General features: G+C 56.5%; 4 protein-coding genes across 4 annotated transcripts; 2 read left to right on the plus strand and 2 right to left on the minus strand.

The window, feature by feature from the left end:
• Positions 1-1,292: 1,292 nt before the first annotated feature.
• Positions 1,293-7,654, minus strand: FAS1 (Fatty acid synthase subunit beta; the record flags this gene model as incomplete). The annotated part of the gene is made up of 2 exons (XM_032030492.1): positions 1,293-2,401; positions 2,452-7,654. The coding sequence occupies 2 exons, from the start codon at positions 7,652-7,654 to the stop codon at positions 1,293-1,295; spliced, it is 6,312 nt and encodes a 2,103-aa protein (XP_031890051.1).
• A 5,553-nt stretch (positions 7,655-13,207) lies between these two features.
• On the plus strand, positions 13,208-18,900 carry FAS2 (Fatty acid synthase subunit alpha; the record flags this gene model as incomplete). Its single annotated transcript, XM_032030491.1, has 3 exons — positions 13,208-13,736; positions 13,792-18,737; positions 18,790-18,900. The coding sequence occupies 3 exons, from the start codon at positions 13,208-13,210 to the stop codon at positions 18,898-18,900; spliced, it is 5,586 nt and encodes a 1,861-aa protein (XP_031890052.1).
• A 2,057-nt stretch (positions 18,901-20,957) lies between these two features.
• On the plus strand, positions 20,958-21,737 carry CGGC5_v005569 (uncharacterized protein; the record flags this gene model as incomplete). Its single annotated transcript, XM_032030490.1, has 3 exons — positions 20,958-21,143; positions 21,270-21,529; positions 21,584-21,737. The coding sequence occupies 3 exons, from the start codon at positions 20,958-20,960 to the stop codon at positions 21,735-21,737; spliced, it is 600 nt and encodes a 199-aa protein (XP_031890053.1).
• A 635-nt stretch (positions 21,738-22,372) lies between these two features.
• Positions 22,373-23,542, minus strand: CGGC5_v005570 (uncharacterized protein; the record flags this gene model as incomplete). The annotated part of the gene is made up of 1 exon (XM_032030489.1): positions 22,373-23,542. One exon carries the CDS (start codon positions 23,540-23,542, stop codon positions 22,373-22,375), a length of 1,170 nt encoding a protein of 389 aa, XP_031890046.1.
• Between the last annotated feature and the right edge of the window lie 2,029 nt (positions 23,543-25,571).

A 25,571-nucleotide genomic window follows, 5' to 3' on the forward strand; every position in this document is an offset into this window, starting at 1 on the left:
GGGCGGGCGCCCGTACCTTACCTACCTAGCTGTAAGCTGCTAGCGGCGCTGCGGTAAGGGTTCGCCGGCGGCACGCCTCGCAACTTCCACATCAAGCCTCCTTCACTGAAGATAAAATTCCCTTAGGCGGCACCGGGAGAAACCACGTGTCTACAGAAACCAGCTTGACCTTCTTAACTCGATCCGGAAACCTCATGTACTACATCAAACACATTTTGACTCTTCGTGTGACCCTGCTTTTACTAACTTGGATGAAATAAAATAGAAACAACTTCCAAGACACAAAGCCGGCCGGGAAAATAAACAACGAGTTCAGATGCTGCCCGCGAGACACTCGACTACCACAAGCCTGGAGCGTGCTGTGTTCCAGGCAATCGGACCCCCGGAAACGACCTGCCAAAACTCCCCCCACCCGCAGACGGGCGGAGGAGGGCAAAGGGGGGGCGCTTCTCACCGTAAAACGTCGCACGGCGCTCGCCGCAAGCCGAACGCATCGACCCCTTCGGGGCTTTCCCTTCTTCTTCCCCTCTCCTCCCCCATGGACTCCAGCTCCAGCTCCAGCTCCCCTCCTTCAGCCACAGTCCGATAATCCGATAAGCCTCTTTGTCCTCCCACGCGAACGCTCTAAGCCTTGGCGGCCACCTGAGAATAGCATCCCACATGACCATATCGATAGTCCAAAGTCCGATAAGAGCTGTTACCCCTGATAGGCAGCTCGACTTACCCTCCCCGGTCTGGTCTGTCCTGTCCGGCCTGGCGCGGGTGAGTCCGTCGATCACTGCAAATGCACCTCGGGACGCTGGTGCTGACGCTGCTGCACCTTCGGAAGAACCATCTGCGATGCCGGGTCCTTGCATTCCCTTTCCGTCGATCCCCCGCTGTCAGAACTGCGGTGCTTGTTGGCTCCCAACACCTCACTCGTATGTATCACCACTGTCCGCCCCTCCCTTTCAGTGTTGGACAAGAATTTCGGCTCGGACATTTTTCTCGTGATTGTTGGCGACACAAGCCGTCATCCCTTGACCTTGTTTTCATTCACTTCGAGTCACTGGTGATAGGGTTTATGAAGTATTGCTCTCTATTCTTTCTTGTCCTTGTACGACCATTAACAATTGACGCCGCCCATAAAACACAAAAACTTTCTACCGCGTGATAAAACAATCATCAGAAAAAACATCCATAGTAGTTTGTACAACAATTACGCCGCCGTCTAGAGTCATGAGTGTCCGCCATTCGTCATCTAGTATCCTCGCCATTGTTTTCATCATCGTGTAGCGTCAAACGCCCACACATTATGCAGCAGCACCGGGACCTTCGTGGTCCGCGGTGACGCCGTTCACTCCGTTAGGAGCAGGGCCGTCCTGAGTGTACTGCTCCCAGTTCGCCAGGATCGAGGCGATCTTGGGCGAGTTGGTGAGCTTGTACACATCCTCAAAGTACTCCTTGGTGAGGGCGAAGGGCTTGGCCGTCACGTTGGGAATGTACTTGCCAACAAGCTTGGCAGGGTCGATCGTCGTCTTGTTGATCTTCTTGAGGAGGAACGAACGGAAGGGCTTGACACCAGAGCGCAGGAAGGTCGAGTGGAAAGGCACGTCGATTCCGCGCAGGGGAATGGTGGCAAAGCCACGCTGGAGCTCAAGAGGCGTGGGCTTCTTGAGGGTAGCCTCGGCGCAGCCCTTGATGATCTCCTTGAGCGCATCCTTGGCCTCTTCGATGTTGGAGCGCATCTCCTCGATGTCGATCTTCTGCTGCTTAAGGAAGTTGGTGACTCCGGTAAGAGTGTCGAGAGCACGCAGGTCACCAGCAGCGACGTACTGCATGTTGGCGATGTTGTAGTTGACAATCTCAAGAAGCCAGCCAGTCTCCTCAGCAATGCTGTTGACAACGAACTGGAGAGCCTCCTCGTTGAAAGTCTTGGAGATTCTGCTGGGGTTGATGGCGCACATGGAGTAGTTGGAGCGTCCGGCATCGTCGCGCTCGACGGCAACCTGCATGGTAAGACCACGGTAGAAGACGACAGACACCAAGCTCTCAATGGGCATGACCTCAGCCAAGGCAGCGAGGGCGGAGTACTCACCCAGAGAGTGACCAGCGAAGGTGCAGTCTCTGGGAACAAGGCCACGCGATCTCATGTCCTCGAAGCTGGCCTTCTCCATGAGGGTCAGGGCGGGCTGGGTGAACTGAGTAGCCGACAGCAGGCCAGTGGGGGAGCGGTAGGTGTAGGAAGTGGTCTTCTCGTCAATCTCCTTGAAAATGCGCTCAGACTTGATAGAGCCGTCGGCAGCAACAGTCTCGAAGGTCATGGACATGTAGTTCTGGCGGATAGCCTTGCCACGGGGACCACCAAAGTGAACCGTCAGCTCCTTGGGGTTGTTCTTGACGATATTGGTGATCGAGAAGCCTAGATGCCATTAGTTCAAGTTCAACAAATTACTGAGGGAGATAACTTACCATAGTTGTCCAGCAGGTACTTGTCAGCGCGGTCCCAGACCTCCTTGGCGACAGGGCTGGAGGCGTAAAGCTCCATACCCATGCCCTGCTCCTGAGAGCCCTGACCAGTGAAGACGTAGGCAGTCACAGGCTGCTCAACCTCGGCCTCACCAAGGAGAACCTTCTCCTCAGTCTCCTTGTTGCTGGCCTCAACCTTGATGATCTTGCGACCTCCAACCATGCCAACGTGCTGAAGCTTGACGTCAAGGTCATCATTAGGCAGAACCATGCCAACGAGAGAAGCATGGAAGCTGCGAACGCGACCAATGTTGTTCTCGGCAGCCCAAGTCTCAACCAAGCTGCGGACGGCGGCACTGGAGTACATGCCGTGAGTGATGGTGCCGGGCAGGTTGGCGTAGTTGGCGAAGACGCGGGAGACGTGGATAGGGTTGTAGTCGCCAGAGACACGAGCGTAGTTCTCGTTGGTGGCAGGGGCACGGAGCTGGAGAGGGGTACGGCCACTGAGAGGAATAGGGTTCTCGAAGTGGAGGGGCTGGTCCAGGGGGGTACCGTTGCGCTCGAGGTAATCAACAACAGGGTTGCCGTTGGACTGGCCGGCCTCGTAGTCGACACTGGCGATCTGGATGACCTCCTTGGTGGGAAGCTCCAGGAGGACCTGACCCTGGGTAGCGACGCTGCTGTAGACGGTCTTGGTCTTGTAACGGAGGAAGCTCTGCAGACGGAAGGTGAGAGTCTGGCCAAGGAGATCCAGGTCACGGGGCATGTCGTCGGTGTTGAACCACTGCTTGGACTTGAGAACAGCAACGTCCTTGCTGGTGGCGAGGTGCAGCTGGATGGGGGTCTCGTTCTTGCGCTGGAAGGTGTTCTCGTAGTCGGTGTAGGCACCGCGGTACAAGAACTGGGACGTGACGTCCATGACGGCCTCGCCATCGCGGTAGATGGTACCGCAGACCTCAACCATCTTGCCAGACTCCTGGTTGATGACAGCGTTGATCTGAGCGGTGGTGGAGACCTCATCGCCCTTCTGGAGAGGCTGGGCACCAGGCTTCATGCGGAACTCGTTGGAAAGGTGGACGAGCTTCAGCAGGTCACCGTCAATGGTGCGGGGGAAGATGGGCTTGGTGATAGCCTTCCAGCCAACGACGATGGCAAAGTCCATGGGAGCGTAGACAGTCTTGCCAGGACGCTCAACGAAAGCCTCGCCAGTGTTGCCGACGGCGTGGACAAAGTCGTTGATGTCCTCACCAGTGATGGTGGCCTTGCCACCGTCGAACTTGCTGGCGACATCGGCATCCAGGTCGAGAGTCTCGTCACCGAACCACGCACGCCAGTAGAACTCCTTGATGCGGTCGTTACGGCCCTCCATCACCTCACGGAGAGGGGCGTAGCCGGCCTCAGGGTGGTAGGTGAACTTGAGGGGGAGAGCGACAGGCTTGCCAAGGGCGGTGGTGTCCTTGATCATGTTGACGACAACCTCATTGTTGTTCTCAAGCTTGACCTCGATAACCTCGACGTAGTGGTTGTGACGAGGCTGCTCCTTGACAATGATCTTCGTCTTCTTCGGGTCCTTGGGGTACTGGATCTCAACGAAGAGGCCACGAGAAGGAGCGAAGATGCGCTTGATGGGGTTGGTCTGGAACTTCTGTCCCTGAACGACGACCTCGGAAGTGAGGAGGGCGTGGCGCCAGCTGCGGTCGGGACCAGCGAGGAGGGCCAGCCAAGAGTCGAGGCTGGGCAGGGTGGCATTGGGAGCAGTCGACAGACGGTAGGTGTTCTTGTGCGCGTCGTCGTAGGAGACGGTAAGGCCGTCAACATCCTCAACGGGAACCTCGGTGTCGATGAGCTTGCCACCGAAGTACTCGATGGTGGGAATGCTCTTGGCATCACCGTTGTAGCGGTCACGGGTCAGGTACTGAACGTGAGTCTTGTGGATGCCGTCCAGAATGTCCTTGATGGGCTCATCCATGACCTTGGAGTACTTGACGGCGGTAGGGCCTTGGAGAATGCAGACACGTCCAACATCCTGGCCGGGAACGGCATCAAGGTCCTCAGACTGCCACAGAGAGTCCTTCTTGAAGTAGAAGTCGAAGTTCTCATCGAAGCAAGGGATAAAGGGAACGGGCTTCTGGAAGGGGAACATGCAGAGCATCAGGAAGTGCTGAACATCCTGGGCGTTGATGAGCTGGGTGTCGGCCTCGGGGTAGTGAGACAGGATACGCTCGACAGTCTCGTAAGGAGTGTCCAAATCCTTGAAGTCCTGGAGCTGAGCGGCGTGGCCGGTGGTGGAGGTGAAACGCTCCTCGACACGGCTGATGAACTTGCCGGTGAAGGAACGGAGGGTAGGGTCAATCCAGCGCTTCTGGTGGCGGATGTACATGATGTCAACCATGCGGCGAACGACCTCGCCGTAAGTCATGTCCTCAAGGTCGACAGCCTGGCCAGCACGGTTGCGTCCGAACCACGGCTTCTGGAAGTCGTCGTTGAGCTTCTTGATGATGTAATCGCGGTTCTTCTTCAGCTCAGGGACACGCTTCTCCTTGGGGAGCGCGAAGATCTTGCGGTCCATCTCGGCCCAGAACAGGACACCACGGGTAGCAAGCTTGTGGATGGGCTCTCCCATCTCAGAGAGAACGGTGATAACACCTCCGATGGGGCCCTTGTAGGACTTCTCCCACTCGCTGTCCTCGACACCGGGAGCGTCGATGATGGCCTGCTTGGCGGCAGGGCTGGTCTTCGCCTCCTTGGCAACCATCATGCGGGAGCCGAACAGGGTACCGTCAAAAGGCATCGGGGGGTAGCCGTAGTTCTTGGACCACTCGCCGGTAAGGTAAGGGTAAGTGTCCTCGGCACCACCGAAACCACTGCCGGCAACGAGGATGATGTTGTCCTGGCGACGAATACGGCTGTACATCGTCAAGATAGGCTGGTGGAAATCCTCGTAAGAATGGTGACCACCGCCGCGACCACCAGTCCACTGGAGAAGGACGGGGAAGGTGGGGTTCGCCTTGGCAATGTTGATGACGGACTGGATGGCATCGACGGAACCAGGCTTGAAGCTGATGTGCTTCAGGCCGAGGGTGTCAATGTACTCCTGGGCGACCTCAACGGAGGGGACACCAGCACCGATGGTGAGACCCTCGATGGGAACACCCTCAGCACGAAGCTTGCCGAGCATGGGAATCTGCCACTGCATAGCGCGGGGGTTGACGTAGATCAAGTTGACACCAATACCACGTCCGGAAGGGATGGCACCCTCGATCTTGCGAAGGGCGGCAGTCATCATGCCGGGGTCGAAGTAACCACCACCGGCCAACTCAATGTGGTAACCGGCGTTCATGGTGGCGGCAACGAAGTCCCAAGGAACCGTGCAGGGAGTCATACCGGCAACAACGATGGGAGGGAGACCCAAGAGGCGAGACATCTTGGTATCAACGTAGGTGTCGCCGTTGGAAGTGGTGACGAGGCGAGGGCCGAACTCCTTGACCCAGTCAATGGCGTACTTGACGGCGTGCTCCTCATCGCGGTCGAAGAGCTCAGGCTTGTAGCCAACCTCGGTGATGCTGCCAGAGACGGTACCAGCGAGGATGACGTGGACACCAGTGCCCTCCTTGTTGCGGCTGGTCAAAACACCGAGGCCGGAGATGCCACCAGGACCGAAGTCAAGGACGTGAGTAGCCTTAGGGAAGACGGTGGCCTTCTCCCAGTTGACAGGATCTCTGGTGATAAGACGGATGAGGGTGGGAATGATGTTGCCGCTAACCTCCTCACGGATGTCCTTGCCGGTGTTCGTGTCGAAGACAGCAGTACCAAGAGACTTGGCGTCGATCTTGATGTTCTTCAAGTCCTCGTCGATCAGCTCCGTAGCCTCAGCCAGGTACTTGCTGTGGAAAGGAGCAGTGATTGGCAGGAAGCGGTGGACGAAGCGGAGCTTGCGGTCCGTGTGGGGGATACGGTTCTGGTCCAGACCGACGGGGGCCTTGACCTTGCGCAGCTGAGCGTTCAGACCGTACAGGGAGATGGGAGGACCGGTCACAACGAGGTTGCGAGGGCTGTTGATGAGGGAAACGGAGATGTGACGGTCAGCGGGGAGGTACTGGTTGGTAGCATCAATGTGCTTCTGGACCTCAGCCAGCGAGAGGTCTCTGATGCTAAGCATGGGAGTGGGAGTACCCTCGCCGTTCTCAACAGACTCCCGAATCATAGTGGGTGTCAAGGAGGTGCGGGGGAAGACCTGCTGGCTACGAGCACCGATCCAGAACAGGATGGTGAGCGCAGACGGCGCAATCTCCTTCCATGACTCCCAGGACTCGGCGGCAGCAGTGGCCGCGGCGAGAACGATACCCTGGGAGTGACCGGTGGTACCGGTGATCTGCTCGCGCAGCAGACCAGGGTGAACACCGAGGACCTTGCAGGTAACCTCGTAGTGCGCAAGCTGTACGAGACCAATCAAGGGGAAACTGACGGGTGCTGAGATGAGGTAGTCAACGTCGGGAGTAGCATCCTCGTCCTCAAGCCACCTCAAGATATCCAGGCCCTTGGGGTAGAGCTTCTCGGCGTTGGCGTGCTTGGAGAGGTTCTGGAGAAGCTCAGCGGCGTTGTGAATGAGCTCGCCAACGAAGGGCTGGTATGTCTTGTAAATCTCGCGCAGCTCGTCGAAGTACTCCTCGATGTTGCCCTGGCCACCGAAAATGGTGTAGATGTCGGCAGAGCCGTCATCGGCGGCGCGGAAAAGCGCTGAGCCGTACGCCTTAATCGTGCGGCCAGTCGTTTGTCTGGCCTGGTAGTAGCTGCGGATGACGACCAACTTCTTGGCGTCGATGCCGGGGAGGGTAGCTACGAGGGCGTGGACCTCGTTGCCCTGGAGGAAACCGCGCTCGAACTCGTTAAGGACGAGCTTCAGGACCTCCTCATAAGAGCCAGACTCGTCGTCCTCACCCTTCTCGACCTCGTCGGCGACGAAACCCATGTATCTCGCAACCAGCTCTGCGACGGATGAGGGCTCGTCATCCTGAGCAAGCTCATCTGTGGCGGGAGGAAGGGTAGCATTGAAGCGGTCCTTCAATTGCTGGGCGTGGAAGTGGAGAGCGGTCGGAACGAGGAATGAGGTCTCGAGCGAGCCGTGGCGGAGAGTAAGAGGACGGAGAGAAGCGTTGGATCGAGGGGTAGAAACGCCCGTCTGGGGGCCAGTTCCGGTGCCGTACATGGTGATGGCGGTTTTTGGGGTATCAAGAGGGGGAAGGATTTTTTTTCGTGGGTTACGAATGGAGCTGCGCCCGCCACGTGTTAGCCAAAATGTCTCCGTGTCTCGTTGTCTCTCGTCCCCGCAAAGTTTTCAATTGGCATCGTGGGAAGCAAAAAAAGGCGGTGGCTTACCAGTGTCTGACTCCGTGTACTCAGCAAAGAGCAGGAGGCAAGTGCGAGATGCTCCGGGACGGCGGTGTGGAAGAGTGGGCGGCGGGCGCGCGGGAGTGTTCGTGGGGTTGTAATAGTAGAAGCGGTACTACGTCTAATAGGGACGGGTCGTTGTGAGCTGGTCTCTCCGATTCTCCGAGAGCAATAGAGAGTCTATGAAGGACAAGAAAGAAAAGAGAAAACGAGAAGACTGCCCAGCACGAAGAGTCCTTGACGTGAAGTTTGATGTGGAGGAAGAGAGTGGGAGTGGCGGAGAGGGAGCTTAAAGATGAGAGAGCTCAGAGATCAAGGGAAGGTTGGGAGGGTGTGTAGCGGTGGTTATGATGGGTAGGCGAGGCAATTGAACTCACACTGCATCCCTTTGGTTTTGCAGCGTGGTCTGGGTCCTGGATATTGGGTCTTGCTTGGGTCGTGGGACAAGTTGCCCGGGTCTCTCCCCTCCCCTCTCTCTCAATGGGGACTGGGATGATTGGGGTTTGTGGGATTGGATTGGGATTGGGATTGGGATTGGGATACCTACCTCGCAGGAGATTGGCACACACCACCGCCGAAGCTTTGATGTACCTGCACTTGGTGTACTTCGTGGCGGGCGGCGTGGGTGTGGAGGTCGTTTGATGGGTCCTCACTGCTGCGCGGCAAGGTAGGTGAGGTCAATCCGGTCAACGTAATTGGAGGTTTCGGGTTCCAGTTTTGGAGAACGGTGCCTTGGGGTGGCTCGCAGTGAACTCAACGATTAGAAAATTAGGCCGGGTCTCTGCTATTTTTTTTTCTGCCGTCGAGAGTTGGAGTACACTGGAATGAATCTAGTTGGTCCGGGCTGACGGAACGGCTTTGACGGTCTGAAGTCTCGTAGTGCCATCCATGGCTGTTACTGTTGGCCGGCGAAGTTGCTGTGCTGCCCGTTTCTCACCCCGCCATTTGCAGGGAAGTCGCGAACATGCTGAGAAGTTTTCGTACGCGGTTTCCATTGTTGACTGAGAACACGCCGAGGGGAACTTCGAATCGGGAAACAGCCGCAACCTCCAATGCTGGAGGAGCTACTGCCTGCTTCCTCCTGAGATGCTCTTTCCTCCCCAGCGTAGATACCTACTTTAGCTACCATCCGGCCAGCAAGCCAGGTCCCATACTGTCCCTCTTGCCGTGCTGGCGCAAAGCAATGCAAATCACAAGTGCTACGTGGTGGTGGTGCCTGCACGACTGCCTCCTCCAAGTCTCAAATCTCAATGTCTCGCCAAATTTTTTAGTTCTGTTGGGGATGGTCGCACACCACGCCCACCCCTCCAGCTCCACCCCTGACTTCATGCAGCCCGAGTGATCCGCAAGGGTGCCGCGTTGGAGAACGGCCGGCCTTGTACCGGTACGTTCGTTGGCGGCACGCAACGACTTGGCTGTCGTGAGGTAAGGTCGCCTCGAAGGCTGGACGGGGCCGGGACGGTGGCCGCCTTCTCCCTATTTTGGGGGCAACTAGACATCAACTACACACTGGACTAGGCCATCTTTTGCCCGGATCTTTCCCGCGTATCTCAACCCTTCAGCCCGTTCCTGGTCCATCCGCCATGCTTCACCCAGACACTCGACCAATTACTCCAGGCCCAATGGGCGCACCAATGCTCGGCCAAACGGCAGCATCTTCGGCTCTTCAGAGCTGACCGTCACGAACCACCTGCCTCATCTCGATGTGCAGGCCGATAAGATGCCGAGATGCTACCCCGGATGCAGAAAACAGACGACAACGCCGCCTGTCCTGGTGTTTCGACTTGCGGGCCATGTCGGGTCTGCGCGACATCTCTACTCGCTTCCATCTGTCTCGATTTGCCTCTCGAGAAAACCGGCGTGCGCTTGCGGTCTGCGAACATCAGGTCTGGCTGTCCCTTTTCCCTATCAGCGATCCATCACTGCCCTGTCGTACCTCAAAGTACTGGACCCTCGATTGGTACTTGGAGGGGCAGGTCCCAGATATGCGGAATCCGTCCAACCAAAAGTACCGGCTACCTCATGGAGCCCCGTAATGTTCCCGCAGCTCCCTGGCTGTTGGTAGGCGGTCAAAGGTGCCAGCGTTGTAACGGACTTTCTGCCGCCCTTCTCTCCCCACCGCTTCCACCCCACGCCTGGGGCTGATGCTGGGGTGGACGAGAAATGCGCGGGACCCTGAGAAAGGGAGGGGAGACATGCTCGACACCGCCCGCCATTTCGAGGTACCGCTACCGCCATCCATTCGGTCACTGGCCTGTCTTGGCTTGCTGGGGCGGGAGCTATCGCTTGCCATGCCACGCGGACGCTTGTCGGGGAATGCAAGCCCCTCGATGGCCGACTTTTGTTTTTGTTTTTTTCTTGACGAGGGGCAGCGGCAGGCACAGACATCTAAATGCGCAATCAAGAGAACCCAGTCTAGCCTCACAAGCCTTGACAGCTTAAGGGAACTGCATGAGCTGATGCAGGAAGAGGCTGGCATTCGAAGCATGTAAAATCTGCAATTTTATGTGGGCAAGGTGGCTAATGATCAATATTCGTCCAGAATGTGTTGGATTGCATCGAAGAAACTTGGAGGTGGCTAGAGACAGACGGCGATCCCGCTGCGACTCCTGCGCATCACAATCGTTTTGTTGGCTGGTGAGGTGAGATCCGGTTTCCAGATCCCCTCGGACAATACCTTGCAGGCAATGGGGTCAACTGGAGGCGTTCATCCACCCTCCCACCAGCCCGCCATCTTGCCTCTCGTTGCAGCCGGTCTCAATGTCCACTGAAGAACTGGAGGAACCCGTCGCCGTTAGCCCAAAGGTCAGCATTGGCCAGGCCAGATGACAATATCAACATTCGCATACTTGATCAGCACGGACGGTCGAAAAGTCAGCTTGCCTCTCCCAGACAGCTTCAGGGCTGTCGGCTGGAGCTGAGAGAGCCTCCCCCCAAAAAGCTTGGGTCAAGTCACCTTGCCCTCAAGGTATCGCTACATCCCGTCTCGTTTGGCCCCTCATCAACTTTGGCGGGTTCCTGGAGCAGCGGCCACTTTTTTGCCCCTCCACTCCCTCCATTTCCCATCTTCCCCCCTTCAGAATCTGCTGCAACCTGGACTTTTGGGGTCCCGTTGATGAGAGGCCTCGTCGATGCGGCTGTTGCTTTCCGGGTCCCCGTTTGTTGACGGGCCAAAGTGCTATCATGACACCACTTTCTCACAACCTGCCGCACTCGTATTGCTATATTGGGCGAGTGAACACGTATTCGGGATCAACCGCTATCACTAATCCGTGGCCGTGGATGACGCCAGTTGCAGAGTTCCGTCGAGGCGAGCCTTGTCCCATCAGCCTTCCCGCCAACCCGCCAAGCTTCCAACAAGCTCCCGAAGTCTGCTTGGTTGAGTGTCGCAACTGGGACCAAGCGGCCAACGGGAACGCGGCGATAAGGAGCCGGCTGATAGGGAGCCCGATCAGAGTTGAGGGTCGTCGGAACGGGTACATCGAGCTGGCTCTGGCCGAAAGCTACATTCCCATTGTGTGTCCAGGGAGCTAGCTAGGGAAAAGTCGAGCGGTAAGGCGAGGCTTGAAGGTCTAAGACACTGAGCCTTGCGCCGGTCTAACGCTTCCTACGTGCGCTACATCGGTATTGAGGGGCAGGTTCGCGCCACTAGGCCGAATCCAACATTCCGACAGCTCGGGAAAGGGACGCGAAGGAAAGTGGCAGTCACGAAGAGCTCAGACAAGACGCGCCACAGAGCTATCCGTTCAAGGTAGCTCAAGAACTGGAGGTGTCTCGCCCAGCCTCACGGCATGGAACTTATCTCGCGCAAAGCGGAGAGGTGGCACAGAAGAAAGCAAAGGGACGAGGCGCACGGAAGGAGGCCCTCGGCAACATTGTCGATAAGACAACTTAAAGATCATCCATCAATGCATGCAGCGGCATGATGGTGATAACGCGCCTGACAGCTCGAAGCTCCTCGCACAGATCCGGCATTGGCTCCGGTCTGTGTTGCTGACCAGACTGCGTGACATACAGCTTCATGCAATGGTGGCATCTTTGCAACTCCACGGGGAACAGATGCACCACAATGATCACAACAGATGACCTCTCATCTCATCCCATTGCCGAGCACCCATTGGAAATGTCTTCTAATCTTGGCCGGAGTGACTGATGTGTGGTGGTTGTTTTCCAGTTCATGTAGCGCCTCAACTTCCAAACGTCAACCTCGCAACAGTGACGACGTCCTCCCTGGCGTCCCTCCCAAAGGCCCCGCCGTCCCACCCTGCATTCCCCCAATGAAAATGGTTTTGTGGGGAAGGCCCCCCTGATCGTCCCATGCTCGATTGGGTTAAGCGTCTGAATATGGTTGAGGAGCTCTCTGCAGGCGCTGCGGCACCAGACAATACCAACGCCAGCACCAGCAACAGCTTTCCCACCTGCATGGGGGGGCTGCCGCCGGGAAGTCCATCGCGAAGCATGGCAGGAGTTCCACTTTTTCTTTTTTCCCTCCCTCCATCTTCCCTCCCAAGAAAAAAAAATCAGAGAGAAACAGAAACCACTAACAGCCAGTCGAATGTCTCGAGACTTGGCCCTCTTCGCTCTTCTCGCCCAATTGTGGGTACACGTACCTCATCATGTACCGATACATGCTCCTGGAGTAGTGGGATGTCGGCAGGTAGCGGTACATCTCCGCCGACCTCACTTTTTCGTAGCCCAGTCCTTCCCGTCAGTGCCTGCCATTCGACGTCCACACCCTTTCCAGTCCAGTTCACCACCGCTTCCCTGAGCCGGTGGGGGCCCTTGCCTGGTTCAACAATCGTCTTTTTCCTGCTGGTCTGGTCCCAGCACGCAGAGGCCCAGCACATCCTCCACGGCCAATCCCAATCGCTCCCTTTCCAGTTGGTGGTGTCTCTTCAAATTCCCCCCTCCCCAAGAAAGTCAATCAAGTGCCAGTGACCCGATATCGACGGGCCAGAGCCACCCAGTTGACCTTGTCTTTCATTTTCAATCATATCCAGACTTCTTCCCTTCATCCGTGGCTCTTGCCAGTTCTACATCTCCTCCCACTTTCTCCATCTCCCTCGCTCGCCTTCCGCCGGATTGATCCTCCCTCTCTCTGGCGCGGACTTAATCTCCCTTGAACAGCCCACACCGACTGTCCTGCAAAAAAAAAAAAAAGTTCGGCGAGCTTGTCCTGCTTCTCCTCTCATATACCCACGCAGGCAACAAACCAACAACTTCGTCTCCAAGGAATCCGACCTCCCACGGCTCCAACGAGACAATTTCCCGCAAAATACCGTCACTTCGTCGACGACAAGATACCCTCGGTTTCCCGGTTTTTCTCCCAACTCCGTGTAATTGAGCCACCAGCTCCTCCCAGCTGCCCAACATGCGTCCCGAAGTCGAGCAAGAGCTTGCCCACACGCTCCTTGTCGAGCTCCTTGCCTACCAGTTCGCCTCTCCCGTCAGGTGGATTGAGACCCAAGATGTTTTCCTCGCCGAGAAGACCGCCGAGAGGGTGGTCGAAATCGGTCCCGCTGACACCCTCGGTGTGATGGCCAAGCGCACCCTCGCCTCAAAGTACGAAGCTTACGATGCCGCCAAGTCCGTCCAGCGTCAGATCCTGTGCTACAACAAGGACGCAAAGGAGATTTACTACGAGGCCGACCCCATTGAGGAGGAACCCGAGCCGGCTGCGGCCTCTTCTAGCGCTGCCGCCGCTGCTCCCGCCGCCTCGGCTCCCGCTGCTGCTGCTGCCCCTGCCGCCGCCGCTCCTGCGCCTAGCGCCGGCCCGGCCGCTGCAGTTGCTGATGCGCCTGTCCAGGCCATCGACATTCTGCGATCTTTGATCGCTCAAAAGCTCAAGAAGCCCCTCGCTGAGGTGCCCTTGAGCAAGGCCATCAAGGACCTTGTTGGTGGTAAGTAGCTCAGCTCACCGCTAAACCTAACATTTGGCTAACTGCGTAATTCCAGGCAAGTCCACCCTCCAGAACGAAATTCTCGGTGACCTCGGCAAGGAATTCGGCTCGACCCCCGAGAAGCCTGAAGATACCCCTCTTGACGAGCTCGGTGCCTCGATGCAGGCTACCTTCGACGGCCAGCTTGGCAAGCAGTCCCAGGCTCTTATTGCCCGTCTGATTTCCTCCAAGATGCCTGGTGGCTTCAACATCACCGCTGCGAGAAAATACCTCGAGACGAGATGGGGATTGGGCTCTGGCAGACAGGATGGCACCCTGCTGCTGGCTATCACCATGGAGCCCGCTGCTCGTCTCGGTTCCGAGGCTGATGCCAAGGCTTTCCTCGACGATGTCACCAACAAGTACGCCACCAGCGCCGGCATCAGCCTGACTACTACCACCGCTGCTGGCCCCGCCGGCGGCTCTGGTGGTGGCATGATGATGGACCCCGCTGCCATCGACGCCCTCACCAAGGACCAGCGTGCTCTGTTCAAGCAGCAGCTCGAACTCCTCGCCAGATACCTCAAGCTGGATCTCCGTGCAGGTGACAAGGCCTACATCAACTCTCAGGAGTCTGAGAAGCTCCTCCAGGCCCAGCTGGACCTCTGGACTGCCGAGCACGGCGAGTTCTACGCCGCTGGTATCGCCCCCGTCTTCAGCTCCCTCAAGGCTCGTTCCTACGACTCTTCCTGGAACTGGGCGCGCCAGGATGCTCTCAACATGTACTTCGACATCATTTTCGGCCGCCTCAAGGCTGTTGACCGTGAGATTGTCAGCCAGTGCCTCCGCATCATGAACCGCGCCAACCCCACTCTCATTGAGTTCATGCAGTATCACATTGATAACTGCCCCGCCGAGCGTGGTGAGACCTACAAGCTCGCCAAGGAGCTCGGTGAGCAGCTCATTGAGAACTGCAAGGAGGTCCTCCATGCCAACCCGGTCTACAAGGACGTCGCCGTCCCCACTGGACCCCAGACCACTGTCGACGCCCGCGGCAACCTCAACTACCAGGAGGTTCCGCGCGCCAGCTGCCGCAAGCTGGAGCACTACGTCCAGCAGATGGCTGAGGGTGGAAAGATCTCTGAGTACGGCAACCGCACTAAGGTCCAGAACGATCTCCGCCGCATCTACAAGCTCATCAAGGAGCAGCACAAGGTTTCTAAGTCATCTCAGCTCGAGATCAAGAACCTCTATGGCGATGTCCTGCGCTCTCTGGCGATGAACGAGAACCAGATCATTCCCGATGAGAGCAGCCCCTCCAAGAAGGACAAGCCTGCTACTGGCCCCAAGGGCAAGGTTGAGACCATTCCTTTCTTGCACCTCAAGCGCAAGAGCCTTCACGGCTGGGACTACAGCAAGAAGCTCACCGGCCACTACCTCCAGTCCCTTGAGGAGGCTGCCAAGGACGGTGTCAGCTTCGCTGGCAAGCACGCTCTCATGACTGGTGCCGGAGCCGGCTCCATCGGTGCTGAGGTCCTCCAGGGTCTCATCAGCGGTGGTGCCAAGGTTGTCGTCACTACCTCTCGCTTCTCCCGTGAGGTCACTGAGTACTACCAGTCCATGTACACTCGCTTCGGTGCCCGTGGCTCCCAGCTTGTCGTTGTTCCCTTCAACCAGGGTTCCAAGCAGGACTGCGAGGCTCTCATTGAGTACATCTACGACACCAAGAACGGTCTTGGCTGGGATCTGGACTTTATTGTCCCCTTCGCTGCCATTCCCGAGAACGGTCGCCAGATTGACACCATTGACTCCCGCTCTGAGCTTGCTCACCGTATCATGTTGACCAACCTCCTCCGCATCCTCGGTAGCGTCAAGACCCAGAAGTCTGAGCGTGGCTACGAGACTCGCCCCGCCCAAGTTGTTCTTCCTCTTTCCCCCAACCACGGTACCTTCGGTAACGATGGTCTCTACTCTGAGTCTAAGCTTGCCCTGGAGACCCTGTTCAACAGATGGCACTCCGAGGACTGGGGCCACTACCTCACCATCTGCGGTGCCGTCATCGGCTGGACCCGTGGTACTGGTCTCATGAGCGCGAACAACGTCGTCGCTGAGGGTGTCGAGGCTTTCGGCGTCCGCACCTTCTCCCAGCAGGAGATGGCCTTCAACCTGCTCGGCCTCATGTCGCCTGCCATTGTCGACCTTTGCCAGAGCGAGCCCGTCTTCGCTGACCTCAACGGCGGTCTTCAGTTCATCCCTGACCTCAACCAGACCATGTCTAAGCTCCGCAAGGACATCATGGACACCAGCGAGGTCCGCCGCGCCGTTACCAAGGAGAACTCCATCGAGGACAAGGTCGTCAATGGCCCCAACTCCGAGGCTCTGTACAAGAAGAAGACTATCGAGCCCCGTGCCAACATCAAGTTCGACTTCCCCACCCTTCCCGACTGGGACGACGAGATCGCCCCTCTCAACGACCGCCTCAAGGGTATGGTCGACCTCGAGAAGGTTGTCGTCGTTACTGGTTTCGCTGAAGTCGGTCCTTGGGGTAACTCCCGCACCCGTTGGGAGATGGAGGCTCACGGCGAGTTCTCTCTTGAGGGATGCATTGAGATGGCCTGGATCATGGGCCTGATCAAGAACCACAACGGCCCCATCAAGGGCAAGCCTGCTCCTTACTCCGGCTGGGTTGACGCCAAGACTGGCGAGCCCGTCGACGACAAGGACATCAAGCAGAAGTACGAGAAGTTCATCCTGGAGCACTCTGGTATCCGTCTGATCGAGCCTGAGCTGTTCGGCGGCTACGACCCCAACCAGAAGGAGCTCCTCCACGAGGTTGTCATCGAGGAGGACCTCGAGCCCTTCGAGGCCTCCAAGGAGACCGCCGAGGAGTTCAAGCGCCAGCACGGTGACAAGGTTGAGATCTTTGAGATCCCCGAGTCCGGCGAGTACACTGTTCGCATGCGCAAGGGTGCCGCTCTCTGGATCCCCAAGGCACTTCGCTTCGACAGACTCGTTGCCGGCCAGATCCCCACTGGTTGGGACGCCAAGAGATACGGTATCCCCGAGGACATTGTCTCTCAGGTCGATCCCGTCACACTCTTCGTCCTCGTCTCCGTTGCCGAGACTCTCCTGTCCGCCGGTATCACCGACCCGTACGAGTTCTACAAGTACGTCCACGTCTCCGAGGTCGGTAACTGCATCGGTTCCGGTATGGGTGGTGCTGGCGCTCTCCGCGGCATGCACAGAGACCGCTTCCTGGACAAGCCCGTCCAGAACGACATTCTCCAGGAGTCTTTCATCAACACCATGGCCGCCTGGGTTAACATGTTGTTGATCTCTTCCTCCGGTCCCATCAAGACCCCTGTCGGTGCTTGCGCCACTGCCGTCGAGTCCGTCGACATTGGTTACGAGACCATTATGGAGGGCAAGGCTCGCGTCGTATTCGTCGGTGGTTTCGATGACTTCGGTGAGGAGGGCTCTTACGAGTTCGCCAACATGAAGGCCACTAGCAACGCCGTCGACGAGCTTGCTCACGGCCGCACCCCGGCCGAGATGTCTCGTCCCACCACCACCACCCGTAACGGCTTCATGGAGTCCCAGGGTTGCGGTGTCCAGCTACTCATGACTGCCAAGCTTGCCCTTGACATGGGCATGCCCATCCACGGTATCCTGGCTCTGACTACCACCGCCACCGACAAGATTGGCCGCTCCGTCCCTGCTCCTGGCCAGGGTGTCCTCACGACTGCCCGTGAGCACGCCGGCAAGTTCCCTTCGCCTCTGCTCGACATTAACTACCGCCGCCGCCAGATCACCCTTCGCAAGAAGCAGATCAAGCAGTGGCAGGAGTCTGAGCTCGAGTACCTCTACGACGAGGTTGAGGCTATGAAGGCCCAGGGCTCCGAGTTCAACGAGAAGGAGTACGCCCACAACCGTGCCGAGCACATCAAGAAGGAGGCCGACCGTCAAGAGAAGGAGGTCCTCCGCAGCCTGGGCAACAACTTCTGGAAGAACAACCCCGAGATCGCTCCTCTGCGTGGTGCCCTCGCCACCTGGGGTCTTACCATCGACGACCTTGCCGTCGCTTCCTTCCACGGAACCTCGACCAAGGCCAACGACAAGAACGAGTCTTCCGTCATCTGCCAGCAGCTCAAGCACCTTGGCCGCAAGAAGGGTAACGCCGTCATGGGTATCTTCCAGAAGTACCTCACCGGTCACCCCAAGGGTGCTGCTGGTGCCTGGATGATGAACGGCTGCTTGCAAGTTCTCAACACTGGCTTGGTCCCGGGTAACCGCAACGCCGACAACGTCGACCCCGTCATGGAGCAGTTCGACATGATCGTTTACCCCAGCCACAGCATCCAGACCGACGGTATCAAGGCCTTCTCCGTCACCTCTTTCGGTTTCGGACAGAAGGGTGCCCAGGCTATCGGTGTTCACCCCAAGTACCTCTTCGCTACCCTTGACGAGAAGACGTACGACGAGTACTCCGCCAAGGTTCAGGCCCGTCAGAAGAAGGCCTACCGCTTCTTCCACAACGGCCTCATCAACAACACTCTGTTCGTCGCCAAGTCCAACGCCCCGTACACGGACGAGCAGCTTAGCAAGGTCTTGCTCAACCCCGACGCTCGCGTCACGGAGGACAAGAAGACCTCGACCATCTCTTACCCCTCCAACTTCATGAAGGCTTCTGAGAAGACCGTATCACCCACGGCCTCCAAGGCCACTCAGGACATGATGGAGGCCCTGGCCAAGAAGGTGGCGTCCAAGAGCAGCAACGTCGGCGTTGACGTTGAGGACATCACTGCTATCAACATCGAGAACGAGACGTTCATCGAGCGCAACTTCACTGCTGGAGAGATCCAGTACTGCCAATCGGCACCCAGCCCCCAGAGCTCATTCGCCGGCCGGTGGAGTGCGAAGGAGGCCGTCTTCAAGTCTCTTGGTGTCTCCAGCAAGGGCGCCGGTGCGCCGTTGAAGGACATTGAGATTGCGAAGGACGAGTCGGGTGCCCCGGTTGTCAAGGTAAGCTTATCTCACATGATTTGAATGATGAGCCTGGCTAACATTGTCACAGCTTCACGGTGATGCCGCCGCTGCCGCCAAGAAGGTCGGTCTGAAGGACATTAGCGTCTCCATTTCACACTCGGAGTCGCAAGCGATTGCTGTCGCCGTCGCAAACTTTTAAAAGGCGATAGACTGTATAGTGTATTTCGAGTTTTATGGGATATAGGCAGGCAAGGGATCTTGTCATGTTCGCTTCGATCGTGTTTTGAAATCATACAAGCCAGGGAGTAAAGATCGCGGGGACACTTTGGGAGGAGTGTCATCGCTATCATCATCGTCGGATGAATTGACGAGTAATGCACGAGAAGGGAACGGCGCAATGCGATAGACTGCTAGTTCCTCAATGCCACAATAGAATCTGTATCAAATCCACATAATGCTCCGGTCAAATTAGCAGGTGACCGTCTCGACTTTGCAATGTCACGGTTGCGTTGTCACGACACAGCGCGGGGCAATCGACTCTCAAGCTTATCGTTATCTGCTCATGTCAGCGCCCACCTGTTCGGGCGAAGCGACGATCTGGATGGGTGCTATGCAACGTAATCCCGGTCTTAGCATGGGAGAAGTACGATCTGCCATTCCTGCGTCTGATGAAATGGGATGAACGGGGTGGAGAGGTTCGTATGCGGGGGACATGATTGGCGTGAGGTTGTAAGGGAGGGCAGGACAGGCTGGATCGGTGAACTCTGCTTCGGTTTTTTCATGGTCACGGGAGACTATGTTATGCTGCGATCGGGCTTTCTCTTAACGCTGATATTCTTACGATGATGGGATTTACTGGTGACGACGGCCTTGGCTGTCCGTGTCCTCTGGTTGATCTGGGGACAGAGAACGTGGTAAGGACGGTTGAGTTAGGTAATCAGGGGTAGCGAGCCAAGTGGCTAAGACGTCAGATGGAGGGGGTCAGGGGAGGGGCTGTGTCGTCACAGAATTGCAGGTTGCCTCGACTCTTGACGCGGTCTTGGGAGTCGGGTACCAGACAGACAGGGAGGAGCTTGGGCGTGCGCGCGTCGAGCCATTCAAGGGATGAGGTAATGTCTTGAGGGGGCGTTCTCTCGCACATGTTGTGTTTTGGCACGCGATCCTCCTGGTATTTTCCGTTTCTTGGTGGTGTTTCTCGATGTTTCGTTTTTTTTTCTGGGCTTCTTGTGTGCTGGAGGATGGAGGTCGTCTCATCTTGGTGTGATGTGTTCATGCCAGACTCGCCTGTCAGTGTCATGGTGGGGAGGGACGACGATGAGTGGATGCCGGTTTGCGACATGCCATTGTTCAACCGAAGTGTTTAAAAATAGGGGCCATGCATACGAATCCATACATCAGTCGACGTGGATCGACGACGGCGAACGAACAGATTTTTGCGCGCATTGAGACTTGCTGGCAGGAGTGAAAGCCCCCTGGTTGGGAACGGTATTGTTGGTGAATTATCTGAAACTGGTCGAAAATTGGGCCAGCCAGCTGGTTCCTCGAAGTGCTTGCTGGTGGGAGGATCGCGGCCGGTTGCCGGCTCTGTCCAATGAGGGTCCGGGTGCTGGGTGATCGACGGGGCCCCGGCGGAGTGGGGCCCTTTGTGTGCACTGCCGAGCGGTGCTGGCCAATTGACTGCGAGAAGAGGCATGTCTCTGGAGCTTGTTGAATTTAAAGTGCTTTATGCAGTGATGCATCCCTTTTTTGTCTGGCCATGTCGACCAACCGTCGTTCCCGGGACTGCATGGATTTTTGGCTTTAGAGTGGTGAACTGTGGGGGGGGGAGCATGAGGCATGAGGCATGAGGTTGAGGGAAGGAAGAAAGGAATGGTGAAAAGGGGATATGCGTCTGGGCGGGTTGTTGCTTCTTCTTTTTTTGTGGCGCAGACAAGGCGTTTGGATCTCTTATTTCTGGGGGTTGTTGTTTATGCAGGTCCCCGGGTAGCACGGACTAGGGGCGATGTGTGTTTGAAGGAGATGGTGACGGGAGGTATAAGGAACGGAGGTTCCCCAAGGGCGAGTTGCGCGCGCGCATGCTGTCGTCTAACTGACTTGTTGTTTCTTCATGTTGCGTGGCCTTTTTTGAGTTGTGAGGGACGAGAACGATTTTAATACCTATTCGGACCTTGCCATCGCAGCTATCGCGATCGATATCGACGACGACAGAGACTCTCTACTTAATCGCACGCTACGAATTTGCAGCGACATCAAAAAATGGCCGGCGCAAATATTCGAGGCCTCATGGGCAAGGGCGTCCCGCCGACGCCCACCTTCTTCTCCATCCTGCGCGTTGCCGTCATGGTGCTGTCGCTGGCTGTGCTCGCCGCCTGCGCTTACAACCTGTCGCTGCTGGGCGGACAGGCGAGCTATGCCGGTCCGCCGGGCTTCATGCTCTTCGTGGTATGTCACTCCTCCTTTTCCATGGTCGCTGATTGCATGCAATTCTTCTTTTCCTGGTTTTCCGCATGGCAATCGCGAACGACGTCGGGCAGACGCGAGTACAATTTGGCTGACGATGCATGACAGTCCCTCTTCACCCTCATCATCCTCGGCGGCGCCATGGCCCTCGAGCGCTTCGCGCCGCAGTTCTACTTCCGCCTGGCGCTGCTGATCGCGTACGGCGTCAACGTGCTCTTCTGGCTTTCTGGGTGGGCGTGGTCCGCGAGCATCGCGTCGCTGTTCTTGGGGAACACGTGTATTGGGAGCACGTGCTTTGGGCCCACGACGGAGGAGACGCGGTACGGGGCGAGTATGGCGGCGGCGGCGGGCGTTGGTGCTGTGAACTGGTAAGTCTTGTGATTTCTCTTTTCTCAGGAGAGGTCAATGCTAACGAGCGGCAGGGTCATGATGATTGTGGTTCTCTTCTACTTCGTCAAGGGATGTCTTGCGGACCCCGACTGCTACGGCATCTCGACGGGCCACGGCGCTGAGATGGGAAGCCTTAGTCTCAAGGCGGAGGGAAAGCAGCCTTCTCGGTCGTCAAACTCCGAGTAGCCGATGGGAAGGTAGATGGCTTTCGACTGAAAGCATGACGATGGATCGCAATGGATGATTCGTGACTTGAGGACGCTGGGAACTGGGTAATGACTGGAGTTTGAGGTTCAGAAAGGATCTGGTACAGGGAGGCCCCCCCGACCAAAGGGCAGTCGTCAGAGTCAGGATCAAGGGAAAGGCTCTGTGGGTGTTTGATGAATTTTGATAGAGATACCACTGGCTCTTATTAGCTAATAAGAAATGTTCGACCTTATCTTTTGCTTCGGAAGCACACGGCGAGCACTGACGAGGCTAGGTATAGGTCACCAAGTTCACTCCAAGTATTTTCATGGCACGGCCCAACATCTACATCTCGGTCTGCCTCCAATCACCGAGATAGCATTGTGTCGCGTGGGACGTGGGCAATTGCAGTACTGACAACCTTCGAATTGATGGATATGAAATCCTTGATAAACCCAGCAAACCCGGCAAGACTCCAAACTTTTCGTGACATCTACATGTAAACCAACAATCCTTCACCCTTTTCCGCAAACTGATTCAGGCCATGCCAAAGCAGAGAAACCAAGGATATCTCAAGAAGAAGCCACCGCCCGAAACAACCAAGCGTCCTTGAAACAAATGAGAAAGCAGCATGATCACTCCTCCATGTCCTTCGCCTTTCTCTTAACACCCTTCCCGTTCTTCTTGCGAGAAGCGGCCTTCCTCGATCTCGCCGCCGCATCCGCCACCTTGGCCTGCTTCGCCAAGCGCTTCTCCTCCTCGGTCGCGTCGTTGCTGAAATCAAGCGCATCCCACCGGTGGTCCGCAACCATCTCGCGCTTCACATTCTCGTCAAGCCCCTCCCAGTCGCCCACCCCGGCGCCGAGCCCCACGGCCCGGGCCTTCCAGAACTCTACCTCCGACTGCAGGGCGAAGATGGCCTCGGCGCGGTGGGTGACGGCGCGCAGCTTGCGGTCGCGAGAGCGGGTGGCGGCGGTGTTGTTGCGCTTCCGCTCGAAGTCGTTCTTGGCCTCGGCGATGGCGTCGTTGCGCGCCATGGCGGCGTCGCGCTCGGGGCCATCGGGCATGGAGGCGGCGTCGAGCCAGGGCTCGAAGGCGGGCTTGGGAGAGACGGGCGCGATGAAGATCTTGGAGGGCCCGTGGCGGATCTTGTGCGTCGCGCGGAAGGGGTCGGGGTGGATGAGGCGCTTGATGGTGGGCGAGGGGGGCGGGAGGGGGTGCGGCTTGTGGGAGGAGAGGATGGCGAGCATGGCGGCCTCACGGACGGCGCGCTCGGCAGCGGGAACGGTGGAGGGGATGGGGAGGGCGGAGGCGAGCTTGGAGGCGAAGCCGCCTGGGACGATGTACGCGCCATTGGTATTGATGGAGGAGAGGTTGGCTGTGAAGGGGAGCTCGGGGGTGGTCGAGCGGGTGACGGGGGTTAAGCTGTCGTGCTGCTCCGTGATGGCCCAGTCAGTGGGATGCTGGGGGAGAGCTTCATGCTGAGGGCCATGGCCCTGGAGGGAAGCTTGGTGTTGGGGGAGAGCATTGTGCTCGAAAGTGGGAAGGGTGAGCTCTTGGTTGATCATCGAGGCGGGCAACTGGTTGAACTGGTCCAAGACGCTCGTTTCGCCATTGTTGTAGTAGGATGCGAAGTCAGAGTATTCCATGGGAGGACTGGCTGGTGCTTGAGGGGGTCTGAAGTAGGTGCTGGCATCGTTGAAAAGATGCGAGCCGTCGTCTTCATAGCTGTTAGGGAGGCCGTCGGCTTGAGGCGTGTCCCAGGAACTGGCACAGAGGCTTCGGAGCTCGTCAATCCCCATCATTGTGACCACTTGCAAGGGATGTTTGTCGCTGATGTTTGGGGAGGTGTTCGGTGTGAATCAGAGAGGCCGGCGAATTGAAGCAGAAAGATGAGTCAGATTGCTTGTGAATGCGATAGAGCCGTGAGTCGAGTGACTCCAAGATGTTTTTGAAGCGAGGAAAAATTGGAACTGATGGTGATGGTGATGGTGGTGATGGCAAGCCGGGGGCAGTGATCGTGGAGGAAGAGGGGATTCTCTTATACAACTAAACGACCCACGACCGAATCACCGCGTTTGCCTTTGGAAGAAATTTTTGTTGAGCCACTGAAATCGGATCGAAGTCTGTTTTGGGAGGCAGCTGGGTCTGCTGAGGGAAAACGCGTCGCGTGGAGGCTAACACGTGAGGGGGGGGACTTGGGATGACGGGGCATCTGGTCGTCGAGTCGACCATGAGGACAACGAAAGACAGAGGCATGCTGCTCAGTGAGCCCCGCAAGGACATCCAAACGGGCATGGTGCCTTTGTGGGTGTTCTCCATGTGACTTTGTTGACGTGAGATAACTGAAGCGGAACGTCGGGGAAACAAACCTGGCTTGGTGAACAACAATGGCAGCAGTCGATAGCTGACCAATCCTAGAGCTAGAGACTGACTTGGCCTACGTGTAAGTTGATTTCAAGACGAAGATCGGCATACCGCCAGTTCGTTCACGGCTTCTCTAGTTGCCTGAGAAGCTATTTCAAAGCTCTTACCTCCTTGCTTTAGAAGTCTGTAGAGACAATCTTTGCCACTATCGCGTGGCTTCGACGAGCTTAAGATCTTATTCCACAGCTAAGCGACGAAGCTTTGTGTTGTCTTGTAGAAGACCTGCTTGTCGTCAAACCGATTCCAGATTATTGATTCCTTGTATAAACGAGAGTATGGCAAAAATGACGGACAGGGACGACAATGACCAGAACTCGGCTAACTACTGCTCTTTTGCTACGTTTTCAGCAGAACGACCTCACATTAGCACCATGCGTGCCGAAGACGTTGAACATTTCAGTACAATGCCTCAAATTTGTTGGGTCTTGGTAGACATTTGAAGGCTGTCAGCTTTTATATCTCGAACACCTTTTGAACGATGATGGAATATGCCTCGCGACGTCAACCTTGTCGGGGCACGACTTGATATAAAATTTAACCTGGCATATCACTACCTGGTCTCTCTTCTGTGTATGAGCAGGGGAATGAGGCTAGCTGCAAAAACGCTGAACACTGTGCAGAGTCACTTGAGTGACTCGCCGAATTCCCAACCATCGAGTCCTGATGAATACATCCGAAACTCATCACAAATTTCTCTGTTCCTATCTCTGATTGATTCTCGCAAGACTAGCCTCTTTAATAAAGAATTCGGGATCTGTCCGAGCCTTGAAGCCTGTCGATATCAAGGTACGATACCGACCGGGTGCAAACTCCACGCACTGAATGACCGACCGATTTTGGAAACTCTTTCACTTGTTTGTCTATGAGGACATACGATGCTGAAATTGTCGGTCGTTTTATGCATATGTAACAATGAGGATGGGAACCCCTCGTGCAACATAGACGACAGATTTGTGCTGACCTGAAAGCTATCACGAAGTTCAAACGAAAACCTGACAAGGGGCTGAACACACGAACCCTAAGAGTCAATTCCCACGAAAGCGACTTGTCTTGCTCGTCGTTACTCGTCTCCCAATTTTGAATCCTACTTCTATGTATTCATTGGCAAATAATGTGATAGCAGCTAAAGGAGACAGTTGAGATCATACAGTTGATCTGCGATTGAAGTTTCCTCTTCAGAAGTGTGAATACTTTGGGAATGTGATACCTTTGCTCCCACCTGCTCAAACAATTGGCGTAAATATCCAAGCAGAATGACCAGAATCTCCCACGAAAAGAAACTTATCTATGTTAAATTCTATCCAACCTAAGCCTCTGTTGAAGTTTGCTAGCCGGGCAGTGTCCACCACGTATCCGTGTAACCCGTACATCGACTCTGTTGTTACCATCTGTCATCGTCATCTATTA

The sequence above is a fragment of the Colletotrichum fructicola genome, assembly GCF_000319635.2.
Source record: "Colletotrichum fructicola Nara gc5 chromosome Unknown KSG_Nara_v1_contig03, whole genome shotgun sequence".
Lineage (NCBI taxonomy): Eukaryota > Fungi > Ascomycota > Sordariomycetes > Glomerellales > Glomerellaceae > Colletotrichum > Colletotrichum fructicola.